Source organism: Lissotriton helveticus, chromosome 2_2, assembly GCF_964261635.1.
Source record: "Lissotriton helveticus chromosome 2_2, aLisHel1.1, whole genome shotgun sequence".
In the NCBI taxonomy this organism is placed as follows: Eukaryota; Metazoa; Chordata; class Amphibia; order Caudata; family Salamandridae; genus Lissotriton; species Lissotriton helveticus.
The window spans coordinates 420,387,339-420,412,380 of record NC_136060.1 but is presented as its reverse complement, the minus strand read 5'-3'; the positions used below and the strand labels follow the sequence as shown (position 1 = coordinate 420,412,380).

Below are 25,042 nucleotides of genomic sequence, written 5' to 3'. Positions count from 1 at the left end.
TACCACGACCTCAATGAGTAAGCTCCTCCCGGATTTGGTGGAGAGGAACAGACGTGGAAACCTCCGTATTTTTGGAACCCTGGAGGGTAAAGAAGATTCAGCTCGATCATGTATCGCCTTTCTAGAAAAATGGTTCACACAAGTCACAAATCTGGTTTTCACCACACCTCAAGAATTCGACAGGGCACACAGAGTGCCTACGAGGAACATCCCAAAGCAGAAATCTCAGAGACCAATCGTATGTAAGCCACTTAAATACCAACCTGTTGAGCTGATTAAAACCTTCATGAGGAAACAAAACCACATATTATGGAAGGGCAAAAACACATTAATATCTCAGGACTACTTCAAGACCACAGTTGAAACAAGGAAAGGCTTCCTAGCCCTACGCCCGAGACTTAAGGCCTTGAACTACCAATACTCTTTTACTGGTCCAGCTAAATATCGCGTTCTAGTTCAAGGGACTCATCAAAACCACATCTTACCTACTAAGACGTCCAAACTTAACTTCTAACTGTGTATAAGAGTTTGTCAGCTCTAGATAGTGCACAGTCTTAAGGTTCATAGATTTATACAAGGACTACACGCATGTAAGCTATTGTTATAGTGTAACTGTTTTGTAGTGTTCATAATCACATACTCTGGCAGGAATTTGCTCCCCAGGTTGTCTGTGCCAAAACTTAAGAACCCCCAACCTGGTAATAGCACACAACATTACTGCTACAAGTGTACTACCACACTTCATTGCTGTTACAAGTGTGCTACGTAAGTGTGCTGCCTATTTGTCTCTACTTTGTTCTCTTAGCTCCCAAGCTCACTAGTTTGTACGTCCTTGGCTCTAAGGTTCAGAGCAAAATGATCAATATGACGAACACAATGTCAACCATATTCATAGGAGCATCATAATACACAAGCAAGTTCATACTGGCCTATACATCAAGAATTAACAACTCTGCAGACTACCATAGCTTACATTCTTAGCGGCTCATTAATGTTTTCAATGTACTACAAATCACAGTTGTGCGTTCAAGTTAAGTGTAATAGATGTAGTATTATGATCTCTTAATAGATTCAGAACATAAGGTTCTAATTGTTAACTAAAATGCCTAAACTTCACCTGCTGATTGCAGATATATAGATTAGTATCAATGTTTTCCTAGAGGAATGCTGATGCTTCTTCTTCTTATCGCCATGCCTGTTCACTACTTGGGAGGAGTGGTGGGGATGGAGGGAGGGTTACCACAGGGGGGCGGGGGTGGTTTTTCTTATTGTCTTATTTAATTATGTTGGTTTTTTAAAATCTGTTTTTATTATTTTGCAGAACGCATGGCAATCATACATCAACGGTTAACATCTGTACTTTACATCATATTAACAGTCCTAGTGTCCCCACATTCTCTCTTGATAAACCATTATTCCGTTACAGTTTCGGTGTAATATCTGTCACTTCACTGCAGACATCTTGGTGTGCCTGTGCATGTGTTATTAGGAGCAAGTTGTCAGCCACTTAATGCAAATGTTTGACCGTGCGAGTCATATAAATAACAATAAGCCATTGCAATCAAACTCCCTTCCCCCTTCCTCTGCATCTGGTGTGTCCAGGCCCCTAATCGCATATTTCAATATTATTATCGGTTCCTTCGTGTCTTGTTTCGGGATATTTGTGGGACAATACCTACTGTTCCCGGTGCATCTTACAATACCCCAGTCATTCACCACAAGGCTAAGCCAATAGTTCCATCCCTGCTCTATGAGCAATGAAGGGGAACCCATTGGAGCCTCCCCAGCAGGGCCCACCTCAGAGTCCGTTTCGGGTATCTGTATTGCTATTACTAGGGCATCCCACGAGCTGGCTGCTTCCATCGCCTACACCTTATTAGCACGTATAGCCTGTTGCAATCTAACTGTGCCCTCACTGTTAGCCCATTTAAGTAGCTCCGATTCCCACTTCCCTATATTAGGCCCTCACTTTGACTTCCATTGGGCTGTGATCTCTCTCTTAGCAAGCAGTAGGCCAAGATCCAGAAACGTGCTCATGATTTTTGTTTTGGGAGTATGCGGGAACCAATGCAATACACATTTGCCCATGTCAGTGTCTATGTGGCGCTCCGCAACTCCACAAACCAGTAAGACTACCTCCTTCCAGAACGTTCCTAACTGTCCGCAACTCCACAGCATGTGATGTAACTCCGCCCCCTCTAAGTTAGAGCGTGGGCACTGGGCGATATCTGTCTGAAAATACTGATTAATCTTGGCCGGAGTTAAATAAGCCCTATGTAATATAAAGAAGTGTATTCATTGAAATCTGGCATTCCTAGTACTCTTCCAGGCCCTCCGAATTAATTGCACCCACGTTGTTTCCAGTATTTCCTTCCAGAGATCCACCTTCCACTTTCTCTGTAATTCTTGCAGTGGTTGCAGGCCTTCTGTGACCAGTCGCCTGTAGATACAAGTAATTGCCTTAAACGTCCCCGCCACCATCACTACATATTGGCACGCCATAGAGGTCCGTGGTACTAAAAGCCCTTCCTACCAATGGCGTTGTATCCCCGAAACCAGGGCTGCATGCAGCAAATAATCCCCTCGCGGCAGGTCATACCGGTCTCGCAGCGTTTGAAAAGGTAGTAATACCCCATCTTCGTACAAATCACCCATTACCTGAACACCCATCGTCTCCCAGTCTGCCAGTGTCGACCAATCCCCCCCCCCCCGCAGGAGGGCAGTACACATGCCCAAGGGAATCTCCGGAGCATACGGGTGACTAATGCCGGCTCTACGCTGGCTCCGGTTCCAGCACTGTCTCAATGTCCGCTCTTCAGCAGTAAGTGACCAAATGTGCAAGCGTTGCTGTAATAGGGTAAATGATAGCACGTGATGCGGAAGCCACCAACCCTCTGAACCATCTGGGCCCCGAAACTCTTGAGCCACCGCCTGAGTGAGCCACTGCAGCTGAGCCGCCAAGTAATAAAGTTCAAAGTCTGGCACCGCTAGACCCCCATTCACTCTCGGTCTCATCATTTTAGGCAAAGCCACCCGTTTTCTGCCGTTGCCCCATACGAAGCCGTTAACCATGGATCTAAGCTGCCTGAAGATTGCCCCCGGTATCCAAATTGGCAATGTCCTAAAGTAATATAGCAGGCAGGGGAGCGCCACCATGCCAGCTACCGAGAGTGGCAGAGCACTCCAAAAGGGCAGGTTTCCTCGCAGTCCACGTAAGACCCATCCCACATTCGCTTCCAGCAAATCAGCAGGTGCATGATATATTTTTGTCCCAAGATAGGGTAAGCAATTTGGTACCCACAGAATTCCCGCTACCTGAGCAGGGCCTGCCACTGAAGGAATCACCGGGAAGAGACAAGTCTTCCCCCCAGTTAACCCCCAGCCCCGAAATCCCTCCGAACAACCGCAGCAGGCTTGTCGCCCCTTCCAGCGCCTCTCCTGTATTGGCCAGGAAAATAAGTAGATCGTCAGTATATAAGGATATATACTGTTCCTTGCCCCGCAAAGCCAGGCCCTGGTAGTGCCGCCCCATTCTAGCATGTGCAGCCAGCGGTTCAATGGCCAACGCAAACAGCAGCAGTGACAGTGGACATCCCAGTCGCGTTCCCTGGCCTATTGAGCAGGGGAGGATATCACCATCCCCGTCCGCACCCTTGCAGTCGCGGTACTGTACAGTAACCCTGTCCCATCCCATCCCACAAATGCCTCCCCAAGGCCAAATGCACGCATAGCTCGGTACAGATAGGGCCACTCCAGGCTATCAAATGCCTCCTCTATGTCCACAGATAGTACAGCAGCATTGGGAGTATCCCCGTGATCTGCATCTAATATGCGGAGGAGGCGTCGTACATTAGTCGCGGTGTTCCGGGTCGGGATAAAACCCACCTGGTCACGATGAACCAATTGTACCATGTGGGGTAGGAGCCGAGTCGCCAAAATTCTGCTAAATATTTTATAGTCAGACGTCAGCATAGATAACGGGCGATACGCCAATTGGTCTATCTAATGGGTCCCTTCCCGGTTTCGGAAGCGGGACAACGATAGCCTCCCTCATAGAAGTTGGGAGCCTGCCCGCGCCTCTTTATAAACAGTCAACAATTTTGGAGCTAGTAAATCAATATCCCCTGCTTGATGTCCTGCCTCAATGATTCCGCTTGCTACTCCTCCAGCCGTGGCAATGTTATACCAGCCAAAAATTCCTCCAGGGCGTAGTCAGTGCCCCTCGACCGACTCCTATATAAGCCATCATAATACTCTAAAAACAAACCGCTAATCCCTCTGTGGGTGTAGACCGGAGTTCCCATCAAGAGTTCAATGCCAGGATAAGTGTGCCCCGGGGTGCCAGATTGGCTAGCCAAGCCAGCAGCGTACTCGCCTTGTCCTGTTCCGCGTGCGCCCGTGCCAGGTAAGCCCTGTGATCATAACAACGTAACCTCTCTATCTGATTCACCACCTCCTCCCTGGCCCCTGACAGTTCTTCTGCACCTCTGGGTTCTCAGGCTGCTCTCGCTCCGCCCCTCGCAGCCGTTTTTCTGCCAACTCTACTTCACGCAGCAATGTCTTCCATACACCCGCCAGTTTGGCAATGCACATTACTCTCATCACCAATATCCCCTCCAAATATCACAGGGCCAGTCAGGTAAGGTGCCTGTTTTCCCAAAAGGTGATTAAAAAAAGGCCATCTGATTAACATTAGGGGTGTATATGCTACATAACATTACATCCAAACCGTTCAGTCGCCCCCCCTCCCCCCCCCCGCCAACCACCACAAACCTCCCTACTGGGTCAGTAAATTGGCGGGTCATCTGGAAGGGTACCCCTGGTCTAACCCATATTAGTGTTCCCCTAGCAAAAGTTGCATACGTTGTGCAATAGACCTGCCCCCACCATCTTCGCAGCAGTGCGCTGCCCCCCGCTCGATTAATATGGGTCTCCTGCAGGAAGGCTATATGCACCCCCCCTCCGCACTAAATAAGCATTACCCGGTGGCTCTTTCTCATTGTGTGCATCCCTCTCACATTCAAAGTTAGGCATTTAAAATCAAGTATTGTTGCCATATTGATCCTCTACCCTCTGGAACCTCTGTACCTTCTCCATGGACACACTTTGGTCTCCCACGTCTCTTTGCAAATCTGCGCGCTCATCAATGGTGTGCATACATATGAATACACACACTGCCATTCGCTTCTGCTGTCGGTACACTGCAGCATCCAGTGCCACTGAGGAAGCCTACCTTACGTCCTCTGGTCTCAAGCCCATGGATGTCGCCACTGTTCCAACATGTACACACCCCGGCATGCCACCACAGGTAGAACAGATGCACATTGGCTCAAAGGCTCAATAGCTCATACTCCAAAATGTCACATTCATCAACTCCTCTCACAGCCCAAGGCTCAAGAAGCTGATAAATGGGGGCACAAGCTGGTGCACTCCAAGAATGCGCCCCATAGCCCAGTCGGATACCCCCACCACTGTTTTTCTAAACATATGTTAAGCCGTTATACCCAAAGCTAACCCTAACTTTACTTTACCCTCCGTTTTGGTTCAGTGAATTACTGGGGGGTTTTTTGTCCCTCATATACCACAGGTGGTCACAGGGTCCTGCACCAAACCAGCAATGCGGCGGGCCTTGGACTGAGCAAAGTGATGGATGGCCGCTAGCCCCATGCCCATGGTGTCACAGATGGCCAACCCCACGGTGTATAGACTTGGGGGTGAGAACGGTCCGTGGCCTGGCCAGAGGCCAAATGTGTTTTATAAACATTTTCTTTAAAAGATCCATACAGTCTTTTTGTTTTTCCTTTCAAAAGCTCCATAGTTTGTACCGGGCTTGAGCAGCACAGGATGGCCACAAGGCCCGATGCCCAGCAAACTGACTGAAGACAGCCAACCCCTCCGTGGCAAAGCCAAAATGCAGTGCAGGACTGGTCACTACCAAAGTCTTACACTTTTTCACCATTTTTGTTAACCCTCTCACAGGGTTTCTGAAACCCTGCAGTCTGGTGGACATCTGCAGGACTACTCACAGGCCCAGCAGATGATGCATTCCACTGTTTTGCCTCATTCCGTTTCGATTAATCTTCACTGAACTGGCATACTGAACTGGCATGCTGACCTCAAATCTAAAGTTTTTTCTTAATTTTTTCGACCTTGTGTGTAGATTTGCCAAACAGTGCCATATTTAACAAAACAAAAAATGCCTTTTGAATAGGTCAATGGAAGCTCTGACCAACCCATAACTACAGAATCACTATCACATTTTCTGCGCATAAAGTGTACGCATTTATGTGAGTCTGTCATGATTAAACCCCACGACACTAAAGCAATGCATAAGGACAAGTTACTTACCTTCGGTAACGCCTTATCTGGTAGCGACATGATCTAGCCGCAGATTCCTTCCATTTGAATTTCCCAAGCGTCAGACTGGATCCGGAAGATTTTTCTTCCAGCAATATCCCTGCATGCCCTTAGGTGGCGCTGGCCGGCTCTGCATGACATAGTTGGCGCCGTAGGGACGTCCGCGTCACCACCTCGGCATGCTGACGTCAGTTACTTTCCACGCCGAAGTGCAGAGCTATGAAGTGCATGGCCATTGGTGTGTTGTGAACAACTAGGGCCCTGACAGGGAACAGCCCTGGCCCTAACAATCTGACTGCATTGCAGGGAGGATGGGTGGGTGGCTCAGTAAAGAATCAGTAAAGAATCTGAGGCAAGCTTAGGTCTCTACCAGATAAGGTGTTACCGAAGGCAAGTAACTTGTCCATCTGATAGAGACATCTAGCCGCAGATTCCTTATCTTTGAACAGATACCCATGCAACACCATCCCTGGAGGAGGGACTGCAGGCACGTTTAGACCAGAAAGTCCTGCAGGACAGAGCAGCCAAAAAATCCATCCCTGCGGCCTGGACTGTCCAGGCAGTCATACTTAGTGAATTGAGCATTCCTGCACACGTTTACTGTCTGGCAAATGTGGAGGACTGGAACTCCACGTTGTAACACCGTGATGAAGCCGTAGCTTGGTGGAATGAGCTCTTAAGTCTTCAGGAGCCTGCTTATTAACCAGAGCATTGCACATCTTGATGCAGATGGCGACCCGTCGAGAGACAGTCCTCTTCTGCACAATTAGATTTTTCCTAGCTTCCACGTACCCCACGAGGAGTTGGTCGGCCACCCAGAATTCTTTAGTACGGTCAGGGTAGAATGACAACGCTTTTTTTGGATCCAGACGGTGAAGTTGTTCCTCTTCCTTCGAGGGATGCAGAAGAGTGTAGAAAGGAGGCAAGGTGTCAGATTGCCCTACATGGAAGGGTGTTTCCCCTTTCAGTAGGAAAAAGGCAGTAGTTTGAAGCAACAATTGTCAGAGAATATTGTCAGGTAAGGAGGCTTGGATGACAAAGCCTGCAATTCGCTCACCCTCCTGGCGGATGTGATTCCATTAAAATGGCTGTCTTAATGGTAAGCAGCTGGAGAGGGCAGTTGTGCGTTCCATTTAAACCTCTGCACATTAGGAAGGTGAGAACTAAATTAAAGAACCATTGCAGCATGATGAAAGGGGAAGGTGGGAACATATGTACGATGCCTTTGAGAAATAGATTTACAATGGGAGATTTAAATTTAGAGGGTTGGTCTGAAAGCCGCAGAAATGCAGACCGAGCTGAAAGGTACCCTTTCAGAGTGCCCAGAGCAGAGCCCTGCTTCGGAAGGGTTAAAATAAAAAGTAAAATATCTGATAGGGAAGCACAAAGTGGGTCAAAAGACTCTTCTGTACAGTATATTACAAACTTGTTCCATCGGCAGGTGTACAAAGACTTGATAGAGGGAGTCTTATGATCTCCACTTCTCACAGGTGGCCGTACCATCCCAGAAGTAAAGCATCTGTCACTACTGTGAGATCTGGTCGGAATAAGGGAGAGGGGTCTGCCTGTGATCCAATCGTGCTGTGTCAGTCACTACTGCAAATCCTGTGCAGTTCCCTCTAAAGTCTGGACCATGTCGGAGAGGCTGCCCTGATGCTGCGCCCACTGGAACTTCAGGTCCCACCGTAGAGCCTGTATTATGGGCTTTGCATGGGTCACTAGCAGGATGCAGGAGGCCATGAGGCCCAGCCGCCTCTGTCATTCTCCCTTAAATACAGGATAGAGGCTGAAACCTCTGTATCATAGCCTGAATATCCTGGACTTGCAGCTTGGGACGATAGGCCCGAAACTGCACTGCGTCAAGAACAGCTCAGATGAAAAGGGAGCTTCTGAGAGGAAATCAGGTGTGACTTCGGCACGTTGATAGTGAACCCCAGCAAGTGCAGTAGGTCCGCGGTAGCCTGAAGTTGGGAGAAGAAAGCCTGGAGTGTGCCTGCCTTCAACAACCAGTCGTTGAGGTAGGGGAAGACTGACACCCTTGATCAGCGTAGATGAGCTGCAACCACCGGCATCACCTTGGTGAACACCTGAGGGGCGCTGGTAAGACCAATCAGGAGCATGGTGTACTGAAAATGCTCATGATCTCCGTACACCGCATGTAGGGCCGATGAGCAGGCAGGACAGGAGTATGGAAATAGCCGTCCTGCAAGTCCAATGCTACCATCCAGTTTCCCGGGTCCAGGACAGACAGGAATTGAGCCAATGTGAGCATCTTGAGCTTTTGCTTTTGAGGAAGTAGTTGAGGGCTTGTAGATCTAGGATAGGACCCTTGCCCTTTTTCAGGACTAAAAAGTAGGAGTAATAACGACCACAGACGACTTCTGCTGCCGGAACCCTCTCTATGGCTCCCTTGGCTAAGAGAGTCAAGGTTTACTCTTGAAGCAAAATAAGATGATCCTCCGTCAGCCGGTCATAGGATGGAGGGAGGAGTAATCTCGAAGGGGAGGAAGTAGCCCGTTCAGATTACCTGGAGGACCCACCTATCCTGGTCATCCATGATCTTTAAGAGCAAGACTAGGAGGGTTTGGAGGCAGAGGCTGGGGGTATACTTACCAGACCTCTGGCCGCTCGACCACGGGGGTCAGATTGAGCCACGTCCTTGCCCGCAATGAGGCTGCACTTTCCCAGCGAATCAGTTGCGTTGAGACCACAACAGATGGCGAACTTTGCTGCATCTCTCCAGTCTGATTCCAATTGAGAGAGGATGGCCCGGGCCTCCTCCGGGACCTGTGGCAGCACATGTGCAACCTTTTCCCACAGACAGTAGGAATAGCAGTCCAATCAGCATGCGGTGTTCACCGACCGCAAGGCTGGTGGAAGGAAACATTTTCTAACCCCAACTATCCAGTCTCTTGTATTCCTTGTCCGGGGGAATGGACAGGAACGTGCCATTAGAGGTAGAGGCTTGGACCACCAAGCTCTCTGGGGTAGTGTGGGTGGTAAGGAAGCTTGGGTCCACCGGAGCAGTGAGGGGGCGGTCAGCGATTATGCTATTCACAAGAGCCCCTGTGCTGGGTTTGGACCAGATACCCAGTGGACATATGTGAGGGCCTCATTAAAGGGTAGCAAAGAAGATACACCTGGCTGCAAGACCTCAGTCAAGATATTAATCTTGATCGCCACAGAAGGGAGCCGAAGATACGGCCCTTCACACCACCATAGCAAATGACGCTCCCTCCTCCATAGCCACGGTAGGTTATGAAAGCATACCAGAATCTAGAGAAGTGTTCAGTACACTGGCCTCGCCGGACTCCTCTCACCAGTCCATTTCATAATAAGGCTGATCTTCTCAAGGGTCCAGTGGCCCCTCCCAATCTTCTTCCACTCATAGCCCTTCAGAATAGGGCTCAGGAGATGACCTAGGATCTGGAGGTTCTATCGGCGCCGGTATAGGTCAATGTGGTACCAGCTCCGGGTCGTCGGTAATCAGAATGGGGCTGGTGCCGATGGAGGACACAAGCAGCGCTAGGCGCATCAGAATCGGGGCAGACTGGGGAAGGTAGCAGTGGTATAATCGGAGCAGAACCAGGTACAATCCAGGATCTATGTGGATGACATCAGCGCCGGAGCCACCAGTGCGAAATCCGATGAAGGCCTTCTCTTAGTCTAGAGTGCCTGAAAAGCCTGACGGTAGGGTCAGGCCGCCCAAATATGAGGCACATGGCATCATAAAACTCTTTACATTAGGTGGGGGTTGCTCAGGCTTCCAGAAACGCTGTGAAGTATGGCACAGTCCCAGGAGCAGGTGCAGAAGAACGAGGCCTAGAATGCAGAGGGTCCTCCGTTGCATCGTTCAAGGGACAGGGAGTAGTCAAAGCACGCTTTGACTTCTTGTGTTTCTTATGCCTTTTACATGTCCTACCCGACGACTTCAAGTGGGAGGATGAAGATTTGGGTCTTTCAGCTGTGCCCAGACCCTCCTCTCCACTCGACCGGGAGCGGAAAAGAGACCTCCTAGGAGTTGTATGACACAGTGCAGACTGCTCTCTCAAAGCTTTCGGAGTCATGGCCCGCAGTCAGAGCACAACTTTGAGTCGTGCTTGCTCTCCAGGCACCAGAGGCAAACCAGGTGTGGATCAGTCACAAACACGGCAGAGTGACAGGCGCTGCATGGTTTGAATCCAGAAGTCTTCCTAGACACAATAGAAAAAAAAGTCTACACACCAAGAAAAAGGGGTTGGGGTGTCAACAAAACATCGAAAAAAAAGCCTGTCAAAAAGTGAAAGGGGGTAGCTCTCTTCAGAGATTAGCGCTTGCCTTGGGCAGAAAGAAAATAACAGAAGTCAGCTCGCCAAGGTGGTGCCTATATTAGGTGATGCGGACATCACTACAGCGCAGACGACCACAACACAGAGATACGCCGTCTACAGGAGTATTGCTTGAAGAAAAATCTTCCGGATCCAGTCTGATGCCTGGGAAATTCAAAGATAAGGAATCTGCGTTTACACGTCTATATCAAATAACTGCGAAACAACATTCTCATCCAACTTCTCATGCTACAGAATAGTTACAAGCCGGGGATGAGCTGCAAGTACATACACAACACCTATGCCAGACTTAAACTCCTTAAATGAACCCTGCTTGGAAACAGCTGGCCAGGATTGTGATTCTAATCCAACATTACGACCCTTGACCAACAGCACCTGTAGAACCTGGGGGGAGAGGGATGAAAAAGGATGAAGAATCCTACCGGTTGTGATTGACGAACCCCGAAGTTGATAGCCTGCATCCGATTCTCCCGCTGGCCCTGTACCACTCTACCTCCAGGTTCTCCAGGGGGCCTCTCCACATCATGGGAAAGGACGTGGCTTCTCCGCCTCAGTGGATAAAGAGGCAGGCATGGGTCAGATGGGGTTGCAGGGTGCGGGACCGGGCTCGGGGATGCCTGAAGAGAGTGGGTTTCATTCGGTGAGGGGAAAAAAGAAAAAAGGAGAAACTAATCAAAAACCCAGGGGAGAAATGAGGGGAACAAAAAGGATATGGCACGAAAAGCCTACAGATAAAGCTACTGACCATCATGCACACCACACCAAAAGACAATGATGTTAAAAGGAACCCACTTCATTTTTCGGTAATGTTACCGAAATTGCAATGCACATTTAACATAAACAGCACCTAGGGAAGAAAACAGTTAATTTTTTTTTAAAGGAAATATTCACAAGCATTTCTACTGTTCTAAGAAACCATACTGGAGAAGCATAAACCCTTGCATTCCCATATTTCTTTTAAGGGATTCATATATTATTTTATAGAAAGATTTCTTATTTGTTAAACCAAGCTATTTCCTTCTAAAAAATGCATATTCTACTGAGTGAAAGTAAAATTGACTTAAAATCAGAAACCTAAATATTTTTTAGGTATAATTTTACCCCATTATTTATGCCTTTTCTTAACTAAACCTAACACATATTACGGTATACAGTACTTAGTTGGCCCAATATGTATCACCAGTGATTTAGGATCATAGTTGTCTCCTCCTAAATTACTAGAACCAGCCACCACCTGGGAGACACATATATTAAAAAAAAACAATTTTAAGTCCACAGAACACAGTCGTAGAATAAGTACCATTCCTACCCAACAGAAAGGCTGAGCAGGAAAGTTAAGCAAGCAGTGTACATTACAGAAGCCTATCAATACATGAGAAGTCAATACCAATGTAAAGTCTGCGGATTATATTTCTTTTCAAATAGGAATTCCTTCCAGTTACCTTCTTTAAAGAAACTGGGTAAAACAGGAAATTAACAAATAACTGTAGCTTACATGCTTCTGCAATGCACAGGTGCCAAGCAGGATGGTTAAGTGATAGAGGCAGCTCCTCCATTGGGGTGGAGAGGCGTCGCCCCACTGCTTTCTCGCAGTGCAAGAAGCAGAAACATAAAATGGTAAAACCGCCATTTTTTTTTCTGCCTCTCGCACTGTGAGAAAGCATGGGTGCCTGGTTGGGGGTGGGTGGTTCTGTTCGAGGGAAGGGGGTGGGGGTGAATGGTTTGACCACTGTTGTGGGTCCAGACTGGGGGCCGACCAAACCGGTCTTGCGCACACTCCCTTTTTCTCTATGTAGGCTGCATGCAGCCTACATAGAGATAATGGCCTCCCTGTAGACGCCCGGCTGGGCACCGTCCGCACCCATCACAATGCTGCCATTGTAGCGTTGTGACTGGCTTAGGGGAGAGAGGCTGCCTGTGCAAAACGCAGAACCAGCTAGGAGCAGCAGGAGCGGAGGCAGCAGTGCATGACCCGGGGGAAGGTAAGTTTAAAACGTAAAGTTTTTTTTTTAATAATAATTACCGATCCGCTTCAAAAACCCAACCCTCCCCCCGTGAAACCACGTGACACTCTCCGTCCCACTCGCCATGCGACTGAGAATGAGGCTCCCTAGTTAAATACATTTCTTTCTCATGGACCTCAGTCCATGGAACACGCGTCTTGTTTCCATTGATAAAGTTTTCTTTGATTGGCATCTCATAAAAGGAACTGTGTGGTTTTGAAGAACAGGCATCTCTAACAGTTGATAGACAGTTTTTGTGAATGAGCTTCGTGTGCACTGAATTCTTGCAAAAGCGTTTTTTTTTTTTTTTTTAAAAGCCTCAAGCGGATTTTTTCTCTGAAGAAGTTGGTCGATGAGGTCTCTCAAAAGTGGAAAGTCGCTGGACAAGTAACCGGAAGAAAAGCAGAACCGCCTATTGACTGCAGAGAAAACAGTCAATAGGAAACTGACACGTTTTATTGAACAGAATGCCGTCCTCGACCCGTCCCAAACCGGATTCCAAAGCAACAACAGCACAGAGACCGCCCTACACGCCGCCACAGACAACATCTGCACCCTCCTGGACCAAGGCCACTCCGCAGCCCTCATTCTACTCGACCTATCAGCGGCCTTCGACACAGTCTCCCACCGCACACTAGTTGCCAGACTACAAGACGCAGGCATACAAGGAACAGCCCTGGACTGGATCCTATCATTCCTCACCGGAAGAAGCCAAAGGATCAGACTCCCACCCTTCCTCTCCGACCCCACAAAAATCACCTGCGGAGTCCCACAGGGTTCATCACTGAGCCCCAACCACTTCAACATCTACATGGCCCCCCTCGCAGCCATCGTCAGACAACACGGCCTCAACATCGTATCTTACGTAGACGACACCAAGCTAATCGTCTCCCTCACCAAAGACCCCACCACTGCCAAACTCAACTTCCAGAAAGGAATGCAAGATGTCACAGTCAGGATAGCCAACAGCTGCTAGAAGCTCAACGCCGAAAAGACCGAAGTCCTCGTCCTCTGTACCAACCCCTGCTACTTGGGACAGCACCTGGTGGCCGACCGCCCTAGGAAGCCCACCTTCCCCCTCAGACCACGCCAAGAACCTCAGCATCGTACTAGACTTATCACTCACCATGAACCGACAGGTCAAAGCCGTCACCTCAAGTTGCTTCAACACCCTCCGCATCCTTTGCAAGACCTTCAAGTGAATCCCCCTTCACTCCTGCCCCCCCCCCCCCCCGAGTCTAGGAAGACAGTCACCCACGCACTCATCACCAGCAGATTGGACTATGGAAACGCACTCCAAGCCGATATCAACAAGTCCCTACTCCGCAAACTCCAGACAATACAGAACACCGCCGCCAGACTCGTCCTCTGCATCCCCGACACAAACACATCAGCCAACACCTACGGGGATAGGAGTTGGCCTAACGGCTAGGGCGGTCGACTTCAAAACTAGGGAACTGGGTTAGAGTCTTGACAATGACACTGAACAGCCTGTGATTCTGGGCAAATCACTAAATCTCCCCCTGCCTAACAAAAAGAACAAGCATTGGCATAGCCAATAGGTCTCGCCTTTGGGGCCTTATAAGTATTCAGTTATGCACCACAGTATCGCCTTGCCTTTGATGTGGTAATGCGAGGCAAGTGGCTGGTGGCATTGTGCAAGCGCTTTCACGTGCACTGGAAGAAATCGCCTGGGAATCGCCTGATCTCGGTAAGCTCTGTTTAAGCCGCAATATATTGAGCCAATGCTTGTTTCAAGTTCGACGGTACTCCTCTGTATCCTCACTTCGAACTTTCACCCTGCCCTACTGCTGAGAGCAGCGTGAGCCTGCCTGGTAAATACAATCGCACTGTATATATATTTTTTTTTTGTAAAGCATGCTATTGGCACAAGCTGTAACTCTAAAAGATAGTGCTGCCGTCGTATTCAAAGCACACACTCACTGATTTGTGAAGGAAGATTACATAGATTTGTCCTGTCCGCAAGTGCTAACTATGATTTAAGAGTACACTGCTGGTCTTTGAAGAATGACGGCAACTTTAGATAATATCTGCGTTTGCAGGATAAAAGCATACACTTAAAAGGAGACCACCAAACTCGTTGTCTGCGGCTATTAATAAGCAAACGTGAAACCATAGTGATGCCCTAACATAACACTGAGACAGAGTAGACTTCCACTAACAGGCAACACTACAACCAAAAAGTTGTTTTAGTGTGCATAGGAAGCACACGATAAGAAGTACAACAAAAAAGTTGTTTTAGTGTGCGTAGGAAGCATACGATAAGAAGTATAGTTTTCACGTGGTACTTTCTAAACATGAAACATTTGACTGAAAAGCAATATAACACATTAATAACTCTAACATCACTATACGTGTGCGAATAATTGCTGTTTGTTAAGGGATTAGGCTGCTTTATTAACGTTTGCACAATACTTGAGGTATATTGTGTGCAGTAATACAAATAGGGAAATGAGGCCTGTAAATAAGTTGCAGTTGGCAGTAGGGCACCAGTGCTAAGAGCAAAGTAAATGTGCGCCCTCCTCAGTAAAACCGTAACATACTGACTTGTGTTTGACGGTAAATATTACTAGTTGCTACAATCGCAATGTATATTTTTACCTGTAAAGCATGCTATTGGCACAGGCTGTATGTAACTCTAAAAGATAGCGCTGCCGTCGTATTCAAAGCACATTAGTCACTGACTCATGAAGGATGATTACACGGAGCAGTCCTGCCCGCAGATGCTAACTATTGTTATAAAAGTACAGTGCTGGCCTTTCAAGAATGACGGTACTCCTATGTTTTCCTGTTTTTCCATTTCCTCCTCGCACCGGACCCTAGTGCCGAGAACAGAGAGAGAGCTGCGCCGTCCCTAGTAAAAATGTAATGCGCTGACTCGTGTGTGATATAAAATTTAGTAGTGAATACTATATTGCGCAATGAGGAGCAGCGAGAGCCTGTCTGGTAAATACAATCGCAATGTATATTTTTATCTAAAAGATAGCGCTGCCGTCGTATTCAAAGCACATTACTCACTGACTCGTGAAGGATGATTACACGGAGCAGTCCTGGCCGCAGATGCTAACTATTATTATAAAAGTACAGTGCTGGCCTTTCAACTTCAACGGTACTCCTCTGTATCCTCACTTCGAACTTTCACCCTGCCCTAGTGCTGACACCAAAAACGCACGCATTAGAAAGCGCATTAAAAAGTATAAAGTCCGAGAAATGCCCTGCTTTCGAAAACAAAACCAAAGTCTAACACGAAAACGCACGCATTACAAAGCGCGTTAAAAATTACAAAGTGCAAGAAATGCCGTTCTGCTATCGAAAATAAAAGCAAAGTCTAACACGAAAACGCACGCATTAGAAAGCGAATTAAAAATTACAAAGTCCAAGAAATGCCCTGCTATCGAAAATAAAAGCAAAGTCTAACACGAAAACGCCTGCATTCGAAAGCGCATAAAATATTATAAAGTTTGAGAAATGCCCTGCTATGGAAAATAAAAGCAAAGTCTAACACTAAAACGCACGCATTGCAATGCGCATTAAAAATGACAAAGTCCGAGAAATGCCCTGCTATCAAAAATAAAAGCAAAGTCTAACACGAAAATGCCCGCATTCAAAAGCGCATAAAAAATTACAAAGTCCGAGAAATGCCCTGCTATGGAAAATAAAAGCAAAGTGTAACACGAAAATGCACGCATTACAAAGGGCATTAAAAATTACAAAGTCTGAGATATGCCAAAGTCCGAGAAATGCCCTGCCAACGAAAATAAAAGCAAAGTCTAACACGAAAACGCATGCATTACAAAGGACCAATGCTATTGGAAAGAGGGTCTGCTTTACAATAGATGACCAATTAAAGACAACGAGAAACACGAGAGACGGCCTGCGGCCGTCAAAGTGAAAGTACGAGGAGAAATGCGACACAGCGGGCAGGGGAGGGGGCGGAGCGGGGAGAGCGGCATGAGGGTGTGAAGCAGCAGGGGCCTGAGACGAGGCCGCCTTGCCTTTGATGTGGTAATGCGAGGCAAGCGGCTGGTGGCATTGTGCACGCGCTTTCACGTGCACTGGAAGAAATCGCCTGGGAATCGCCTGATCTCGGTAAGCTCTGTTTAAGCCGCAATATATCGAGCTCCCGCTCAATGCGCATGCGCATTGAGATAGGTCGCTCGACCTAAAAATGTATATGTGTCCTCATGCCATGCAACTGGTGCCATGTAAAGCGCTGCAATATAAAATTCAGTAAAAAAAAAAAAAAAAGCCTCCACTGGCTCCCTGTGGAGAAAAGAGTCACTTTCTAAATCCTCACTCACACCTACAAATGCCTACACAACAACGGACCCATATACCTCGACGACAGAATCAACTTCCACGGACCCAAAAGAAACCTCCGATCTTCCAACCTCGCACTGGCCGAAACCCGGCACATCCACAGAGCCAGAGCAGGCAGAAGATCATTCTCTCACATCACAGCCAAGACCTGGAACGAGCTACTGGCAGACATCAGACGCGCCCCCTCCCGAACACCTTCAGGAAGACCCTCAAGACCAGGCTCTTCGGCTAAATAGATCTGCGGACCCCCCTCCCCCGCTTAGCGCCTTGCGACCCTCATGTGTGAGTAGCACGCTTACAATTCCCCGATTGTTTGATTGAACCGCCAGGCAGTGACTGTCAGTCCCATTACATTAAAAAAAACACCACGGGTAGTTGTAGCATGCTGCGCTGATTGTCGATAATAAAAAGAGCTTCTGCTTTTTGAAAGCCAAGGTTTCATTTTCTTTCGGATGCTGCAGATTCCTTACATAATGTCACTCTGAGTGTGGTAAGCACACTGGATGACAAGCTGCCTTTTCAATGACATGGCCGCATCATAGTATTTAAGGCGAGGAAGAGACTGTCAAGCAAAGTTCACATCAAGAATTTATGCGCCTGCACAGTCAGTGGCATCTTTGCACTGCTTTCATTTCTCACATGCTTGCATCTGCAGGCAGTATTCCCTTTCTAGTCGTTCACCCTCAGCTATATTGCTGCTGTGGAACACTTTTTTTTCTTTAAAAGGATGAACTTTATTCACAGTGCCCTTTGCTTTGCCTCTCAAATGATAGTAAGTGCTTGGAGTTAACTTATGTGAGATGTGACAGCTTGTTTGCCAGGCCGCTAATGGCTGTTTCCGGTCACTCTTTCCTCCTGCCCGGTGTCTGCAGTGCAGCAACCCCACAGAGAAGTGTTGGCACTCTCTGATTTAAGGTATATCAGCCCTGGTGACAAGAGTTGGTACCGTCTTATTAAAGGTAGAGCAGCCCTGGTGAGAAGTGTTTGTACTCTGATTTAAAGTATGAAAATGCACCATTTGTCAACTCTTTTTTCTAAATTTTCCTCGGGGGAGAACCCCCAAGAACTCCTCGTGTGTTGTTTGGGCTCACAACGCTTGCTCGCCGCAGTGCAGTACGACAATTATTTTATGCCTTACCAGTTTCAAATGACACCAGCCGCCACTATTCATTGAGATGAATTTTTGACACAACAAAACTGTTCTCTCTAGGTCAGAAGTACAAGTATGAGCAAGGATAACTCAGCTTTCCGGTGTTGGGTATTGAGTAGCAATAAATCGTCTACTAGTACCATCTATTTACAAAGCTTAGAAATGACAGAAGTGTTGTATGAAGTGCTATATGAAAGCACGTCATCAATAGTTAAGGTCAAGTATGTCAAAGAAATTCAATTATTTATCTAAACCTACGAGTACTCAATATCAATATGATTAATAATAACACATTGGTTTGGTCGGGACAGAAACATCACCTTTGTTGCAACAAAATAGAATACTGTGCAAGGTTCAGAAACCGGCAAGAACTGTAACTTCGGATTACAGAGGTCAGAAAGTCAGTCAACTGTGAATTAAACCACGTCTAAAAGAACTGGTGTACGTCTCAAACTTTGTTTCATGACATGACATCACTTTGGAAGGTAAGTTTGTTTCTGAGATATGGCTAAATTACTTAAAAGGATAGGGAAGTAAGTTGATAGGCGAGGTGTTGGAACCTAAATAGGTCAGGTCACCTAGGGTAGCCTGGCCTAGGGTAAGGCAAATTCAACAGAGGCACATGTGTAAAGGTTGCAAGCCACCCCGCAGTAATTCAATGCAATATCACCCAAAAATGACACTACACCACTGTTTGGAAAAATACGAGCTTGTTTATAAAAATATTCTTTGCTTTCTTGTCTTCAGAAATTACAGCTCAGTACATTGCATTTAATCATGAGATTATTAAGTTCCTCAAAGTTGCCAAAACTCTTTCACTATTTGGCTTTCTAACTTTACATCACATTACAGAAGTTCCCAGGGAGCAATGACTGCACTCCTCTAAAAGAATGGTTAACACATTTACTCCCACTCCACCACTGACATCAGGAAGTACTGGCTAACCCTTCACACTTCCCTTATTTAAGGACTTGCTCTTCTGGAGAACTGTCACGAGGCAGGCACTGTACCAATATTTATATAGCCAGTAGGAAACAACAATCTGTGTAGACCCCTATGGAAGTCTTTATGGGCGCTGCACAATTTAGGCTTGATCCTTTGTTTAAATAAATACTAGGCCTTGCTTCTCTGCCTTTGTTTTTGTTTACTTAAAGAGGACAACTTCCCCGTCTCGACCTACTCCTTACTTGTAGAGAATCTGCTGGGCTGGTGTCTTTGATCGCCGGGGGCGGCAAGGAAAAGGAACCGAATCACACTGTGGCTCACCAGCCTCTGGGGGCTCCTCGGTTCTCCCCTCCCGCTCAAGCCAGCTCCTCCGTGTGGCGCTCAAGCGGGGGAAAGAAGGCACAACAACAAACACGAGCCGCTGCTACACTCCAGGCGCTTCCCGGTCCGGTTCCGCCTCCGCCTTCCTTGAGGGAAGCGGCTCGACCGGGCATGCGTGGGAGAGTAGCGGCTCAGGCCAGAGCCTGCTCGACTTCGCAGGACTACCTCCTCCGGTCCCGCCCACACGCGCCGACTGACGCGCTCAGACAGCAGGGCCGGCGCTGATCAGAGACAGGGAAGGAAAGGGTGATTCTCCTCACACGATGTCACCGGACCCAGGGCGATGAGGGCGGACTTTACCAGGCGGCCAGTACACTCGGTGACGCCTCGCCAGGCACACAATTTTAGCCCCAATCCAGTCAATCCGACTACTCCTTGACAAGGGGCTACCCCAGGTAACGGGGAGTTGGGGGAAGAAAGGTTTGATTAAAATGTCTGATGACTCCTCTTTTGCTCACAGTCCCCTTGGCTACCGATGGAAGTATCCAGGAGTCCCTTTCCTCAAACTCTGCACTAGAGCCTCTTTCCTCACTGGACAGGGGGCTTCCCACAGGTACAGCCTCCCTCACCCACGCCTTTCACTGGGACCAGATGAGTACAGGTGCCCAGGGTCTTCAGGATCCCCTACAGGCAGGGTCAGGACAACGACTATAAGGGTAGAAGGGTGGTGAACCAGTAAGGAGCGTCCCTACAATGGGAGGTCAACCCTCTGATGATCCTACCCCCGTCTTATACTCCAGCCTTAACTCCAGCCAGCTTACACTGCAAGACAAGATGGCTGACCAACATTCCGCCTTATATAGGCTGACCCTCAGAGGTCCAGAAGGGACCAGAAGGTTCTGGAATGCCCTACTCTATCCTATGGGACAGGTTCCAGGTATGACAGTTGTGACAGTTGGTAGCCACCATTTTATGACTCCAAGGAAATTCCTGTCAGGAAAGGCCTCTAGGCCTGAGGTGAAAAACTATGAGGGCGAAAGAGCACCTATCCCCTAGACCAACACCTTGAAAAATCTAGTGGACACAAAAATGAATAAGGGTATGAGGGGCAAAAAGGGAACAAAATAAATAATAAATTGGAGGGACTACGCAAAGGGCCAGACAGGTCTAACACGAGGCATCAGCTGATAAAGGCATCTCACAAACACAGGTGTTAAGCCTTAGAGCGAAACTTTCTTAGATTGAGCGATTTAAGCCTGAAAAACAACAAAACCTTTTCAATGCTTCTCGTCCTGTTGATACCCTATCCCAGATTTTAATCAATCACCAATAAATGTACTTACTTACAAAGTGAGGTTACTATCCCAGGCAACACAAAGTTCACACACTACTACTGGACCAGTGATAACATGTTTGAGTTTTTCTTCCCTTCGAAAGTCATTCATTATCAAACGTGATAGTAGGGATATCTGAAGAAAGTGAACAAAGCTGGGCATGCTTCATATTTAAATAAGGTTATGGGTCAGCATGGCAAGATGGTATGAGGCAGGGTCGGTTTAGGTAGGGCAGTCTCTTGCCACCAGGTTCCGATTTGCTCTAGAGACAATGAAAGGTGCACGTCCACCTTGGGTGTTGATGTTTTTGTTTTCCCAAGCCACGTTTTCCTCAGCCAAACTTAAAGCAGGGATAGCTTTCGTTAAACTGTGTATTTAACTTAATGTGGGGATTGCATAATACAGTATTATGTCACAACCAAAGCTGCTTCACTGTGTTCTCAATTACAATTTATATTTGGTGTATGAAAATAGTAAAAGATTGTTCAAATGTGTTCTTCGTGTTACACGTAGGCGTCACCAGCAAGTGGTCAACCCCACCACATGGCCCAAGTTCTTCATGAAATATTTAGGGTAACCATCCTTATGCTGCATGCTCGCACTGTTCTGAACTTTAGTAACACTTAAAAACACAAGCAACTTAAGTATTATGAGGAGTCCCGATGGCACTCACTATGTGAAGCAGAGAATAACAATCACTTGCTATCTTATTAATGGCACAATGCCAACCACAGAAGAGGGAGGATCAGTGAGTAACCTGCAGATAGAAAGAGTCTCTACCAGAAAGAGTGTTACCGAAGGTGAGTAACTCCTTCTGCTAGAGACTTCTGGCCACTGATTCCTCACGTTTTAAATAGATACTAAAGCAGTACCTAGTCGGAGGTCTCTCGATGGACTTCAACCAGAAAGCCAGCAGTACTGAACAGGCAAAATGCCCTTCTCGTTGAACTTGGCCCATCCAGACAATAGTGATTTGTGACCATATGGAGGGATGCCAACGTAGTCGTCTGGCAAGGTCTAGGACAGGAACACTATATGCTCATGCAGTGGTAGCTTTGGCCCTGGTAGAATGAACATGTAGACCTTCTGGAGGCTGCATTATTGCCAATGCGGAGCAGATCTTAGAAGACTAATTAGAGACTTAACCCCTTCGACGCTCATGACGAGCTCAGCTCGTCATGGATTTTCCATTGATTTCAATGGAAAGTCAATGGTCCTTCTAGCACATCCCTTAGCATCCAAGTGGTTAAAGAAAGAGGGCTCATCTGGCAACTATAAAAACTATAAAAAGGCAGAAACAGCAGAAAGGTGCCCTTTAACTGAGCCCAGAACAAGGCCTCGCTGGGCAAGGAACAAAAACAACAAAAGTCATAACTTTGACAGAGAGAAGTGATTGATCTGCAGAATACACCAAGCTACACATCTGCTCCAACCACAGGTGTATACAGTTTGTGTCGAAGGATGCGTGGGTGCCTAGATGCCATGAATCACTGCTGTAGAAAGGTCCAAGTCATTTAGCTGTCGCAACTCAATCTCCAAGCATGAAGGTGAAGATCCTGCCAGAGGGGCAGCCTGATCAGAGGACAAATGCTCAAGACCAGGAGTTCTGGATACCATAATCTCACAGACCAGTCCAGGGCCACCAAGATGATTCGTCCAGGTCGGTCCTGAACTCAGGGAAGGAGTGGTTTCGAGACAAAGGCACAGAGGGAGTCTCAAATTTTTCTCGAGACTGGACAGGTCTCTGAGCTAGAGGCGCTTTTGAAACCCCAACGCGCAGATGTGCTGACCTTGTGCGTTCTCAGTGGTGGCAATAAAGATTGAGCCAAGGTTCTCTATTCGCAGAAGAGACCTCGCACCACCTCCTGGTGTAACCGCTACTCATGATCCTCTATGCTCCACCAGCTGGGCTCGTCCTGCCTAGCATTTAATGATCCTGCCAGGCGGTTCACCACCAGGAAGATTCCTTGGTGGCCAGCCACTTCCAGAGGTGCAGGGCATCCTGCCACAGCGTCTGTGACCAAACCCAACCCTGTTTGTTGCAGTACCACATGGCGGTGGTGTTGCCCCTGAGAACCTGTGCCAGCCTCCTTGAGATGGATGGATGGAAAGAGGCTACGGTTATCAAAGAGAGGGGGAGGGTGTAATAGTTCTGGAGTTACACTGACTAGTATTGGCTCATTGGCAGTATTGATTGTTTTCCCTATGAGGGAAATACTCCTGTGCCCACTGCTATGAAAGAGAGGGGGAGGGTGTAATAGTTCTGGAGTTACACTGACTAGTATTGGCTCATTGGCAGTATTGATTGCTTTCCCTATGAGGGAAATACTCCTGTGCCCACTGCTATGAAATATATTTAAGTAAGGTAAAGTAAGTCATTATGAATAATAATAATAAACGTGCTTTGATATTCCTGTAGTAAAATAGTGGTCAGAGATTATGTACTAATTGTTACATATGTTAATTTTAATTCAGCTGAAAACCAATGAAAGCCTCTATTTAATTGCAAGGCAGTAGAGAACTTAGATAAGTTAACACGTGTTTCGCCCATCAAAGGCCCACAGGCCTAGGGCTTTTTCAAAGGTAAGTATTAACAGTTACAGAATTACAGGACTTCCAGGGAACTCTTATATTCTATAAATAAGAATACTTAAATAGCCTTCCTCAGCTAGGTAGGCTCAGGAAGCATTTCAAAACATATTCCAGGGTTTATACTTTTCACCTAGGAGCAGTCTTTAAGTTCAAATATTCATAGATCAGTTGTGCTGCCCAGTTGTCACTTTCTAGAACTTCATTTAGCTTGGTAGTCTATCGAAGGGTTTAAGACTTTCAAGGAAGATCCTATGATGCAGAAGAAGGTTTGTGGTCCTAGCTCTACATTGTAGGAATGTTCACAGAAGTCAATAATGACCATAGGGTACGGCATTGCAAACTACTCAGGATACATTTTTCATTTTAAAAACAGACAGGATACCTTTCTTACAGCTTCTATGAGAATGCATTTTTCCCATACATGTTATACACACACAACTTTTTTTGCAATCCTGCAGACTACACTACGGAAAAAAGTGTCAATTTTGAACAGCACTTATAGGGTGTTTTCATCATACTGATATTTAGATACTCGCAACCAGTGTATTTATGAACAATATAAATAGTGAAAAGTGCTCTTCAGTTCACACACACACACTACATGCAGACAATCCATAAACACACCTGGAGAGGACCAGAGACACCAGTTTTCATTGTGAGCTATGACCAGGGGAAAATACTTTTTGATTCAGTGAAGCGATGGGCCAGAGAAGCTTAATAATCGTACCAGAAGAAATAGACTGGGCACCTCCCCACCTGCAGGTGGAGGATGTGGTCTCATACAGTATAGGTGACTCTCACAGATACAGACCGCAGCAAAGGACCACAAGCAAATAATTTTGAAGTACATACTAAAATATTTTTTTCCATATCATCTTTACTTTCTCTCCATAACTTTCTTCTCAGCAAACCTGTAAATGCCCTCCCCCCTAAACTAATTGTTTATCCCTCTTTCTTTTTTCTTCTGAACATTACAAAAAGCATTAACTACCCGGTATGTCTTAATAAATCACAAATCAGGTCTCTGAAAACAGCTAGAGGTAAAGTATACTTGTGTAAATTCCAATATTTTCTAGAATTTCCTTACTTTAAAACGACAATTTGGGCCCAGGGGAAGATCTCATTAACTACCTTCCCAAAGAATGGAGATCGAACGACATTTGCATATTTGAGGAGCTACTGGGTGCCACAGGAACTTTAAGGTTGTCTTTGCCAGTTATAGTTAGGGGCACCTATACTAAACTCAGGCACCACCTTAGTGCCCCTCATATGGGATCGCATTAAATGAGGTGTTCTTCGACAAATCCTAGGTGTCTCAAAATGACTGAAGGATCATTAGATCTCAATAACCTGAACATTAGTTAGACTGTTGATGCCTTGTTTGTAAAATAGTTGATGTGGTTATATGTTTCCCTTTAAGTCAACACAATACTGATTCAAGTGAATGTTACGTGCCGTTTGACGACAGTAATCATCTCACCTAAATACTGGTCTATGTAGAACCAAAAAAATATTTTATTTAAAAGCAAATATAAAAACCAACTTAATAATGACTGCATGTTGAATGTATATGAAATTGTGGAACTGAGTCAATGGTATTGCGCATAATAATAATGTAGATGCATCCCTCCTCCAACTATACTGAATAGGACGCGCCATTGGCCCATTAAT

At 46.7% G+C, this 25,042-nt stretch overlaps 1 protein-coding gene across 2 annotated transcripts in view; it reads right to left on the bottom strand.

Moving 5' to 3' along the window:
- RMND5A (required for meiotic nuclear division 5 homolog A) overlaps positions 1-25,042 on the bottom strand; it is a 272,396-nt gene that overhangs the window by 190,677 nt on the left and 56,677 nt on the right. Inside the window, exon 3 of one of the 2 annotated variants that reach the window (XM_078678673.1) lies at positions 11,108-11,302. The exons of the other annotated variant lie outside the window; for it this stretch is intronic. Coding sequence (XP_078534799.1) covers positions 11,108-11,302 — 195 coding nt within the window. The remainder of the gene's footprint in view (positions 1-11,107; positions 11,303-25,042) is intronic. 2 annotated transcript variants of the gene reach the window in all.